At 37.8% G+C, this 12,733-nt stretch overlaps 1 protein-coding gene across 2 annotated transcripts; it reads left to right on the top strand.

Moving 5' to 3' along the window:
• The first annotated feature begins 228 nt into the window (after positions 1-228).
• On the top strand, positions 229-7,272 carry LOC148095990 (cytochrome P450 2J2-like). 2 transcript variants are annotated; one of them, XM_087836637.1, is made up of 9 exons: positions 229-589; positions 1,699-1,835; positions 1,945-2,075; positions 2,619-2,779; positions 4,261-4,437; positions 4,587-4,725; positions 4,819-5,006; positions 5,184-5,325; positions 6,851-7,272. In XM_087836637.1, the coding sequence occupies exons 1-9, from the start codon at positions 389-391 to the stop codon at positions 7,024-7,026; spliced, it is 1,452 nt and encodes a 483-aa protein (XP_087692763.1). In that variant the 5' UTR covers positions 229-388; the 3' UTR covers positions 7,027-7,272. The 2 variants fall into 2 exon arrangements, with proteins under 2 accessions (XP_087692763.1, XP_087692762.1); XM_087836636.1 differs by having other exon boundaries at positions 234-589; positions 1,699-1,861; positions 1,945-2,094.
• The last annotated feature ends 5,461 nt before the right edge of the window (positions 7,273-12,733 follow it).

Genomic DNA, 12,733 nt, shown 5'->3' with positions numbered 1-12,733 from the left:
TACCCTGAGAGATTTCTTTGTGTTAAAGTTTGCACTTTGCTCACGGTTCAGCATGAGGTGGGACTGCAGCGCTATCAGTGATTCAGGTTACAAGTTAACCTGTGACCTGTTCTCAGGATGTATCTAGTCAGAGATAGATCATTAGTCATTAGTTGTTCTGTGTATATGTTCCTATTAAGTGGATTTAAGTTTTATGTCAAGTTTAAAGCTAAGGCATTTGGAGGGTTTATTTAATGGTTCCACAATATGACTTACCCCAGACAGGCTGTTGTCACAGAAGAGCAAACATGTCCTCTTATGTTCAGAGTTGACCATGAAAAGTTGAACCTTGACATACCTGGACATGTTGTCTGCTGTTCACTTGTAGTAGGAGAGTTGAATAGAAGATATGGAGTCGATATACAATCTTCTCGGCTTGGAGTGGATAGATGGCAGGAGTATTCTAATATTTTTGACTGTTTCTCTACTGTTGACAGATATTCTGAAGAACAGAGTGCCAAAAAACTTTCCTCCTGGACCCTGGGCTCTTCCTTTCATTGGTGACCTTCATCGTATCCAGTCTACCAGACTTCACCTGCAGTTGACAGAGGTATGAGTCCTTACCAAAATAAAAAATAAAGTTATTGCTTTTGAGGTTTCAAAAACCTTCATTCAACCAGACAGATTTCACCTGCAGCTGACTGACTAGTAATAAAAAAAAGAAAAATAATGTGAAAGGAAACAAACATGTGAAATGAATCACTGGAGTGCAAGGAGGCATAATTTACACTGGAGTAGACAGAGTTGTTATTTAGCTTGCATGAGGCTTGAAGCAACTATATAATGATTAAGGCTTTATTTAGCAAACTTTTACTGGCTTGTGCAAGCCCTACATACAGGGTCAATAACAAGTAGAAATATAAAATTATTTATAAAATGGAATCGTCAACCTAGAAAAACAAATCTAGCACAATTCATAAATTAAATGGACCCTAAAATATACTGCATTAGAATTGTAATATTTTAGTTTATAGACATAAAATTAGTTAATCTGTAACATTTTAATCAATTACATGCAGCAATGCACTAATTCCAGTTTCTCAAAAGTTAATTTTTGAAATATTTGTGTAATGGGTTCTGTGATAGTAATTTGGGTTCTTCTTTTGAAGTTTGGACTGTTTGTTTAACCAAATACGCGTTATATGTATAATGTACTTGTAAGTGCTTGTAAATAGTTATTTCTTTTTCTTTCTATTCAAATATTTTTAACAAGTGAAATTATCACGACAAAAAGGTTAATTATTTTTAGTCGCATTCCTATGTGTATATTTGGCTTCCTCTGTATAGTGGTCCTCATGTGCCCATGAGGGTAAAGGCTTCAATCAACCTAACAGGTTGATTGAAGCCTACACTGAACTGACAGTTGTAACTGAAAATTATAGTTATTTAACTGAATATTCACTTAGTGGCCTTATTGCAGATGGGCTATCACCTGACATTTAGTGACATTAGTGACATTTTAATAATTATAAGAACTCATGTTCATGCTGTAGCTGTTCAGGACAATTGGCTTGCAGCCTACTATGACTAAATTTTAGCAGTGCTGATATTTAGTAAACAAAAAACAACAACAAGTATTGATTGTAGAAATGATAAATATATATAGCCTCCTCCGAATGTATCTTGTTCCAAAAACAACAATATGCCGTCTGTGTTCAGTTTGCAGAGAAATATGGAAACATTTTCAGCCTTCGACTCTTTGGTGGTAGGATTGTGGTCGTTCATGGCTACAAACTTGTGAAAGAAGCCCTGGTTCACCAAGGAGAAGACTTCATGGATCGCCCAACTATGCCCTTATTTGAATCAATTATAGGGAATAAAGGTAGTGTTTGATAAAAGTGGTTGCATTTTTCCCTCTAAAGATCTAAAGATCAGGTCTACATTATTATTTTTTATTTCCAAAAGGTCTTGTGATGTCAAATGGTTATCCCTGGAAGCAACAGAGGAGATTTGCTCTTCACACATTCAGAAACTTTGGTCTGGGGAAGAAGACCCTGGAGTCATCCATCCAGCAGGAGTGCCAGTATCTCACAGAGGCTTTTGCAGAACACCAAGGCATTATTTTTTTTTTTACAATATAGTGATTTTGTTATTTATGTTTTTCATGTTTTATAAAATTTAAATATAATTTCTCCCTGCATACCATATGACATTAGAGGATTCGGAGTACTAAAGACTTTTCTTTACCCGTGGCTCATCACCTGATTTATGTTATAACAAGAGGTTCTAATTAGAAGCCAAACAGCAAACGGTACCCACTCTGTTTCTCCACTTGTTGACATGCATTATATCCTGTTCATTTGATTTTAGCTTTATTGATATAGCGCCAATTATTTCTTTAGATTAACAATTATTTGTTATGTTTTGAAACAATCTTTCTCTAATCCACCAATGTTTATTTCTAGGCCTCATGAACTGTGTACATTTTGCAATGTTTGAACCACTTGCAATTTTCAAAAATTAGGTCCCATTTGTTCCCAACTGAGCCCTGCCATGTAGCTGGCCCCCATCATCTTTTTTAAAAAAAATTATTTATTATTTTAGTATATTTAAGAGGTGTTTTTCTTCTCATTTTCCAGGCAAACCCTTTAATGCTAAGAACCTGATTAATAATGCAGTCTCAAACATCATCTGCTGTTTGGTGTTCGGCAATCGATTTGAGTACACTGACAAGCAATACCAGTATATTCTCCAGACAATAAATGACATTATTCGATTACAGGGAAGTTTGACAGTACGGGTGAGTGACCTTTACTCACACGCTCATGTACTTCTAGTTCCACTCTCAAGCTTGGATGTAAAACGTGTACCAAATCAATCTGCAGGTCTATCTGCTGTGATGTCCCCTTCAAAATAAGAGAGCAGCTGAAATTGTATAAGTACTAAAAGTACAATGCTTGAGAAAATATACTTACTGTTTTTCACCACTTTGCATAACAAGTTAAATATACTCCAGAAAGGATAATTTACTGAATGCAGATCTACAACAAAACAATAACAAGTTCATCCATCACCTGTAAGAGCCCATTAGAATCAATTCAACCATTCATTTTTTAATGCCACCTGGCCTGAGATAGAGGATGCATCAGCTTAAGGAAAGCTGTTGTAATTATAAATTTTAATGAAAAGAAAACAGAAGTGTTGGTGTTTGGACCCAGTGGTCCCTGTGAGTCCTCCTCTGTTGTTTTAGGATCCCTGGAAGTCTATTTTAAACCTGTTGTTACTGACCTTGGTTTTAAGTTGGACAGTGATTTTAAATTGGACAACCAAATCAGAGCAGTGGTGAAGTCCAGTTTTTATCATTTAAGGCGACTGGCAAGAGTAAAATCTTTTCTTTCGAGTCAGCATCTTGAAACAGTGATCCATGCTTTTATTTCTTCCTGCCTGGACTACTGTAACTCACTTTATGTGGGGGTCAGTCAGTCATTGCTCTCACGTCTGCAGCTGGTTCAAAATGCGGCTGCACGACTCCTAACAGGAACTCGAAAAAGAGAACATATAACCCCCGTGCTAGCCTCTCTGCACTGGCTGCCTGTGTCTTTTAGAGTTAATTTTAAACTTCTTATGTTTGTTTTTAAATGCCTTCACAGTCTTGCCCCACCTTACCTCTCTGAGCTTCTTCATCCCCACATACCCTGTCGGTCTCTCAGGTCAGCTGACCAGCTGCTCCTGGAGGTACCGAGATCCAGGAGGAAGCTCAGAGGGGACAGGGCCTTCTCTATTGTGGCTCCAAAATTATGGAATAATTCGCCCATGCACGTTAGAGAGGCCCCTTCACTGTCCACTTTTAAATCACGTCTTAAAACCCACTTTTATTCCTTGGCTTTTAACCTCAGCGAGACTTAGTTTCTCTTTTAATTGAAGTAGTTATTTAATGATTTCACTCTTCTTTTATTTGGTTTTTACTTATATCTTATGTCATTTTATTTTACTGTTCCAATGTACAGCACTTTGTGTCAGCTGTGGTTGTTTTAAAGTGCTTTATAAATAAAGTTGACGATGATGATGATGATAAAACTAATCACAACATGAGATCAGAGGAGAGATTAGACCAGAAGTCCAATAATAAAATGTAACTCAGATTTACATCTAGATATCCTTTCCTGTAATGATACTGCTGTGCTGTGGAACACATGAAAATACAGTAATAATGATCTCTATGAATGCTGTTGATACAGCCAGTCAATCAGATAATCTGGTTACTGTCTTCCTGCTCTGCAGATGTACAACACATTACCCTGGCTGATGAGGTGGCTGCCTGGATCACACCAGAAAATATTAACCTTGATAAAGAAAATAGCTGAATTTGTAGAAACTAGGATCAAAGAACACCAGGAAAACTTTGACCCATCATCACCAAGAGACTACATCGACTCCTTTCTCACAGAAATGGGAGAGGTCAGTGTTTTAATGTGCTTGTTTCTTGCTTGTCTTGTATAAAAGATGGGTTTATGAGATTTAAAAGTGTGCCATCATTTTCGAGTGTGTGTGTGTGTGCAAATAATGCACTATGCAAATAATCAAATATCATGATTATCTGTTGATAGAAGGAAGATAGAGATTCTGGGTTTTACCTAGAAAATTTGATGGCTTGCACCATGGACCTGTTTGGCGCTGGAACTGAAACCACAACTACTACTTTACACTGGGGGCTTTTATATATGATCCACTACCCTGACATACAAGGTGTGTGTATAAGTAATATCTACCAGCAATATATAGTTTGTGAGCTTAGTCAACTGTGCAACACACTTGTTTTCCTGTTTTCTGTGTGTGCAGAGAAAGTCCAAGCTGAAATAGATGCTGTGGTTGGTTCATCCAGACAGCCGTCTACAAGTGACAGAGAAAACATGCCGTTCACTGATGCAGTTATTCATGAAATCCAGAGAATGGGAAATATCATCCCACTTAATGTGGTCCACATGGCAAACAAGAACACAACTCTGGATAAATATTCAATCCCAAAGGTATACAATCCACTAGTAACAAATGTGTGTATTTACAAAACAAATTAACCTGATAGAAGACCATAAATAATGAATAAAGAATAATTCTGAGATACTCAAATCGCAGGCTTGATGCTAAAGAACTGTAGCTAATGGGAAGTTCAAGTCCTATAATTTAAACAAATGTTTTTGTTTCAGGGCACCAAGATCTTGGCTACATTGCACTCTGTTCTACACGATGAGTCAATGTGGGAAACTCCACATTCCTTCAACCCTCAACACTTTCTGGACCAGGATGGAAAATTTAGGAAGAGGGAGGCCTTCATTCCCTTTTCTGCAGGTTAGTTATTAGTTACAATCAGAGATGGCAAAAGTACAGACTTTCTTTACTTAGGTAGAAGTAAAGATAATTGTGTTAAAAAATACTTCACTAAAAGTTGAGGTACTGAAGCAACAATTTTCTGTCACGTAAATGATAGAGGGTGATTTTGCCGCCATACCTAAACAGTAATCACAACTCAGTAATTTCTAACATGAGCCTCAGTAGGTTTTCTTAGTGAACAGGCTGTGATCAGCTGACCTGCTGCTCTTTGTGGATGTACACAAGTGAATTTAACAAGATGTCAGCAGTTTCCCGAGCTGTCTTGGCTGATGCCTATCAGCCACACAGACACTATACTTTTTATACTATCTTTATACTAGGCCTATACAGTCGGCATGAAGTGGGAATTCAGTGAATGAATCTAAGCATCATCATCTTAAATGCAAATTCATATCTGCTGCACTTGATGTAACCTAAATCTGATCAGGAGCACCACAGCTACTGTGCACCAGTAATTACACCACATTAATGCAAACTAACCTGTTTATCCTGCACATAACTACCAAGTATTTTCATCAACATTTGAGTAACATAAAGTTAGTATAGCTTAGTTTGTTTTGAAGGACGTTTCACAAAAATGAAAAACCCTAATTGATCAAAACACATACACAATTCCAATATGTGATTAAAATGATGAATGTAAGCTTTGAATTTGCAGTTTAGTAATTTTTTAACTAACTGTTTAGTAACAGTTGTTTTATTTAGCTGAAAAGAAGACAGTATTTATACCTAATCCATATTTACACTTATGGGACCATTCTGTAATCAGAGAGCTCTTTAACCATATTTCCCTTCTCTCTCTGTTAATTTGATTTACAGTATATTTTTTATAACACCACTCAAAACCAAGTAAAATAACAGCTAGGAAATTGGAAATCAAAGGTGTTTAATACACCGCAGTTTGATTCTCCTTTTTGCATGTGTAACTACATAAACTAGATTAACTACAATCATCATGGATGGATTCAACAAAACTTTTGCATTAATTAAACTTGATATTGCAGAGCTCTCTGAGAATAATCATTTAGGAAATTGTTCTAAAGAGCCACACTGAAGGTTTCAGCATATTCAAAACTAAGTTCAGACAAACGACAGGGCAATCACGACTGCATCTTAAAACCTTTAACCAAATTAAATATAAATTGAAAAGTGGTGAAGTAGACACAGATTAGCAGGTAGTCTGCTGCACTGTAGTCTGTTAATGTATCGAGTAGGTCAACTCAAAAGTGCATACCGTGCAACATTGGGAAAAGACAAGGCGCAAAAATTTGTGACTTTTAAATGTTCAGACTTGTGCCTCATTTATTGAGATTTAAAAAAAAAAACAATTAAAAAAATCTTCCATCTATCACAACATTTCTTTGTCAGTTGGGCATCAGTGTCTCGATTGTACCCTTAGGTTGTTCCAAAGCTTCTCTAATAAGTTGGCGTCAAAGTGAAATTTATGTTAACTAATTAAAATTGTTGTCTTGTGTATTCTCAGGTAAGCGTGTGTGTCTTGGGGAGCAGCTGGCCAGGATGGAGTTATTCCTGTTTTTCACCTCCCTGCTGCAGAGGTTTTCATTGTCTGCACCTGCTGGAGAGAAACCCAGTCTGGACTTCCTTTTGGGAGCCACACGCAGTCCCAAACCTTATCGTCTGTGTGCTGTGCCACGTTAGAGCACGAGTTATCCTAAACTGAGCATATCTGTTTCTCTGCTCTCTCGATGACTGTCTTCTGCTATTATTTTTGATGTTCAAGAATGTTATCTCTCTCTCTCTTTAGTGTAAGTGTAATAGAAGCAGAAAACCAACTTTATTAAAGCAACTGACAAATTCTGATTTGATTTGCAAGTGTCTTTACCTTTTATGACTTGAGATAACTTATTGTAAATTGATGCTGTAATAAAACTGAATTAAAACTGACATGACTTTAATTCAACTGAGCCATTTTGTACGTAGTATAGAGCTAACAGTGTAGACACCGCTACACTGTTAGAGTATAAAGTACTTTACTTAATAAAGCAATGCAAGAAACTTGTAGAAACTTACAACCTAGGACAAGGAGTCAAGGGTTCACGTTTTTCCTTTAATTTTTAAGCAGTCTGTTTTTTTATCAGGGACTTTTGCAACTTCCGTTGTTTTTAAGTCAACTCCAGTGAAAACATTTCTTGAAAAAGGCAAAGCCCTGTGGCTGTTTGGGAACTAAGGCTGCTGGTATTTTACAGAATAAACAAAACAGAACATCCACCAGCCAGCAAAATTCATACATGGCTTGGAAAGTAACGATAAAAAGATCTGTACCAAATTTACTTTTTTCATATATTCCACCTCTAAGTTTCAGGATGGCTGCTAGTGTTTGTGTAACAAGCATAGAAACCAATGAAGTGTGGACATAAGCTCCTCAGTGGAGGCCCCAACCATGTTACATAAGACTGAGGACCTCTCGGGAATTCCAATGTAAATAACAAGTCAGGAGGTTGAGCTCTTCCAGCTGGTTACTATGGAGCTGATTGTAAATTGAAGCATGCTGAAAACAACTTCAAAATGTTCACATTTAGCTCCAAACTTCTTAAAAGTCCCCCCCCCCCACACACACATACACACATAAAACATATCAAGGATTATACATTAACATAAAACTGTTGTCGGAACCATACTGAATTTCACCAGAGAAACACACACACACATATGAAGAGAGAGAGAGTATACATAGTATGCAGACGGCTACCAAACAGCCATCATAATTCGTCATACAATGAGAACAGGACAAGTCAACAATTGACAATGACTAATTAATATTAAAATCTGTAACATAATGTATTGTTTGGAGTTTAGTCTGTTACTGTTGCTATTGTTACCATTTCTTTTTGGAGCAACTGTAACCCACATGATTTCCTTAGGGATTAATAAAGTATTCTGATTCTGATTGTTTCAGGATGACCTGCCATTATCCAATGACACATCTGCTTACCTGCATCTTTTGCTCGTTTCTCTTCCTCTTCTTTTCTATTTTTTCTAACCTGATGGCTTTGAACTTTTCTTCTCCATCTTGGTTTTAATTTTGCACTCCAGTATGAACACAAATCCCCCAACTCGAGGATCGCCACAACATGATCTAACACACCTACACCTTAGTTCACAGATTCACTTTGTCTAAGGTGTATTTCTGGGATTTCACACAACCCAGGATTCAAATCATGAATACGTAATGGGCTTGGATTTACAGCATTATGAATGAAATGTGCTCTATTTGGAAGCAGCCGGCCCCCCTCCCCTGCCCTTTCTACGGGTTGTGTGCGAGACTTTAAATCAGCAAACTGTAAATTATAAAATTTAAATTGTTATTGATCCCTTTACCCCTGGTCCTAAAGTGTATATTTATTTTCTTACTCTTCTTATATTTATTGTTTGTTTACTTGCACTGCTGTAACTGGAGCCTCGTCGTCTTGTCTCTCTATATACTGGACTGTATGTAGCGGAGATGACAATAAAGTTTACTTTGACTTCAGCAGCGAGCAGGTTCACTGAGGGCTCTCGCGTATAGAATTTCGAAAAAACATCGGTGCAAATTATGAGTCTGTATCATGATGTCTGGTGTTTTCGTGTTTGTTGTTTTGTTTTTATTTTGTTTTATTTTGCGAGTTGGTTATTAGATGCTGCTCCAGCCAGCCAGAGAATCCCCCGCCGCCCCGCCCTCTCCTCCCTGTGCCGCAAGCAGCAGGCGCACCTCGCAAACGGAGGGCGCCCTTACTCCCAGCAAATGGGCTGTAGAAAACCGATGTGCCTATGCCATTCCCAATATGCGCTAGCTGATGTCGGGGCATCAGTATGAGCATTTTTTTTACATTTTTTTTGCCGATGCCCGTGATGCCGCCCCCCACCACGATGCTGCCCCAGGCAACCGCCCGTGTCGCCCGTATCAAAAACCGCTACTGGTTACATAAACATGTTAAGTATATGTGCCAGTTCTAAATATTATTGGTTAAATCCAAATGTTATGGGAAACGAATTTGCAGTATCAACAACCCAATCATTCCCATTTGAGTGTTTCAATACAGCTGGATGATGCAAAAGACTAATGTACACAAATGTTCTAGCAATTTGGGGGGTGCTAGCCAAGAAGTTTGCGCAACTGTCTGCCTCAATGTAATAGCAGGAATACACAAACCTGCAAACAAATTGTTGTATAGAGATTAATTATTGGTCGGCATTTAATGACTAACAAACGACTCTGTTACTTTAACTACCCCTTGTTCAGTTCAACTTGCTTTCCCCCCCCTTTTTTTTAAATACATTTTGAACAATTAATCACTATTCTCTTAAGACAGTGTAGATAGATAAAAGCGATCCATTCGAATAAAAGGCACACCGATATCTTTTGTTAACTGTATCATTTTAAATAATTTTTCTTTAAAGTTCTCCTCATTATTCTTCCCACATTCCAAACCAAATTAGGATTCGGGTTTCAAGATAAGCACCTTATCTTAACCGCCCAGTAGGTTAAAGGCATTGGCACCCAATGCCTTTAAACTACTGGGCGGTTTAAACTTTTCACACACTGAGTGTGTTGTTATCTTTGGCTCTGAATATGTTATGTAATTATGGCAAGAACCCAAAGGTCGACAGAAGAAGAATACCAACTACTGTAAACCATACAGGCCAGTAGAGGTTTGAAATATACTGCTCAAAAACTGATCGTGCTTAAATCACAAATGAGATCTTTGTGAATGAAATATTTAATAAATATATTACGTAATTTTTTGAGAAAAAAACAAAGTAGACTGTCATTGAAAAACAAAGCCATAATCTTTCTAAATGTAACTAAAAGGTAAACGTTTCATTTCTCAGGTGTTTTCTTAATTAATAAATGTACGAAAATAATAACCCTACACTGAAAGCACACCGTGGGTCTAAGACCTGAAACAAGCACTGTTACCTGTTTCCTCCTAAACGTAGCACTAAATTTTCCTAACTTCATACACTGTTACAACTCCGATTTTTCTTAACCACCTGGTACAGGTGTAACAGTCGTAACAGAGTGTCTTAGAGATGTAGTGTAATTTTACATTGGTTAAGGCTTAACCACGCGCTTTTATTTTGAAAGCATCTTTCCACGTCCTCTGGTAATAAAACAATCATCGTCATATTTGCAGATATAGCAAATCTCAACATTAAGCGACAGCCTAACTAAGCGAAGCCATGGAGACACTATACAGCCTTCTTGGCTCAGAGTGGATAGACGGCAGGAGCATTTTAATCTTTTTGTTTGTTCTTCTGCTTACGACTGAACTTTTGAAGAACAGAGTGCCAAAAAACTTTCCTCCCGAACCGAGGGCTCTGCCTTTCATTGGAAATCTTCATCGCATCAGACCTGATAGAATTCATCTGCAGTTTGCAGAGGTATACATACTGCTACTACTACTACTAATTGTTATTAATAAAATGTCATGTTATAAAAATAACGTGCCCCAGGCATTAAAAGTGGTAATTTTTACCGAATTAAGACACGTAGGATGCGGTGAACAAGTGGCCTCAACTTAGCTTTAAAAACCTCCACACAGTGTTGCCAACTCCTCAGTAAGGAAAATCGCTATTGGCTGTCCTAAAAGTCGCTAGAAGTCGCCAAATGACGTCATCGCCTAATTTGCATAATTGGTCATGCTGATGTAATTGTAACCTACGTTGTTGGAGAGAGAAATAACATCGTGGAAGAGACATAAAGTGAGTAAAAAACGTCCTAAATGCAGTTAGATTATTTAGAACTACAAATTAAATTATTTTTAGCAATTATTGTTTTTTAATGTCACAGTTCCAACCCTGCTCCTTTACCCGGGCTTGGACCGGCAAAAGTGACCCGAAATTGGCACTCTGGTGGAGTTACTTTGTGTGTCAGTGTTTATAAGTAGTTTTAAACCTTGTGATCCACAAAACAGCATAACAGTAAAAGAAGAACTGACTGCGTTACAGTCAGGGGCGATTCTAGGATCAGAGCTTTGGGGGTGCTGAGCACCCAGAGAGCTGCCCATCCAGGCAAGGTAAACTTTTCTCATCACAATAAGACTTCTTCCCCGTCTCTGTCAGTCCCTGCATCCATAAATGCCTCCAGTTGTCCCGAGTTCTGTCTGACTGCCTCCTTGGTGCATTTAAACCCCTGTTCCTCCCTGTCCTCATCGTCTGTTGTCTTCATCTCCATTATCAGTCATCATAATTTTACCCTCTCTGTGCAAGTCTGCAAATTTCTTTATTAAATCATAAGTTTCTTAAATTCATCAAGTCTCTCTGTGCCTGGGTCCTCGTCACAAAACACGACATCACTGTTTTGTACATTTTAACACAATTTAATCCCCACATTTTTGAAAGAATAGCAAAACACTTTTTTGAAAAGTCTGTAACAAAACCATCAAATCTGATCAAGGTTATTAAAATGCTGCCAAAGAAGAATGGATTGGAATAAAAAAAAAAATACATATCCTAACCTTAATTACTGGGGAAAAATGATAAATGATGCTCATAGTGAGTAAAAAGTAAACTGTGTGCATTTTTTGGACAGAGATTCACTTCTAAAGTGTATGTATAATACAATACAGATACATAAAAAATACACTCCAAAAATAGAAGAGTCCTTGAAATATACAAAATATTGTTAGAAAATGGAGACACTTGGCCTTTGGTGCAATGTATACAATGTATGAAAAGATCTTTACTGCAGATACTACTATGGCTCTGCAGATTTTTTCTTTTCTTTTAACCTATGTCGCCTCACCTTGAGGTTGGTAAATCTGTCTATCACATTTTGGTGGTCAAGTCTCTCACGCATCTCTTTCTCAACTGACATCACAGCCAGGTGCTGGAGTCTGCTTTGACCCATGGTCCTTCTCAGCCAGGTATGGAGCTGACTCAAGACACTAAAAGACCTTTCACAGCTACAGCTGCTAACTGGGTTTGTTAGGGCAACCTGAATAACAGTTTTCAGTTTGGGGACGATCTGATTATCCAGAAGATTGTACAATGTTAACATATCTTGAATGGCACCAGCCTCACTCTTGAGCTTTATAAAGTCTTTGGCAACCGTGACTTCCTCTGCTGAAGCTCAATATGGTAATGCAGTGCCAGGGCTGACAACCCAGTTTGTTTTGCAGATTCTGTATAGCAGCTTTAATATAGGGAGAACACAACTTCCAGATTGTATGAGTTGTTTGTATTAGTTGTTTGTCTTTCTTTTTCTTTGCCAGTTAAACAGTTACTGTTTTGCCTGTTAGTACTCCCTGTCTGTTTTCTTACCTGGTACTTCCTGATCTTGTACTTTGTCCTCATGTTCCCCTCTTTCCTCTCTCCCTCTTTGGACTGACAATCTGTACACACACACACACACACACACAACAGG

Source organism: Neolamprologus brichardi, chromosome 23, assembly GCF_056152115.1.
Source record: "Neolamprologus brichardi isolate AB-2024 chromosome 23, ASM5615211v1, whole genome shotgun sequence".
Taxonomy (NCBI): Eukaryota; Metazoa; Chordata; class Actinopteri; order Cichliformes; family Cichlidae; genus Neolamprologus; species Neolamprologus brichardi.
The sequence above is the reverse complement of the archived record's forward strand: the minus strand, read 5'-3'. Positions and strand labels throughout refer to the sequence as shown.

Bases quoted from the DNA above. Each gene is read 5' to 3' on its own strand.
- LOC148095990 (XM_087836636.1), top strand. From the start codon at position 389: ATGGAGTCGATATACAATCTTCTCGGCTTGGAGTGGATAGATGGCAGG. The intron at 1,862-1,944 runs GTAGTGTTTGAT...TATTTCCAAAAG, and splicing joins ATCAATTATAGGGAATAAAG to GTCTTGTGATGTCAAATGGT. The intron at 4,726-4,818 runs GTGTGTGTATAA...CTGTGTGTGCAG, and splicing joins CCACTACCCTGACATACAAG to AGAAAGTCCAAGCTGAAATA.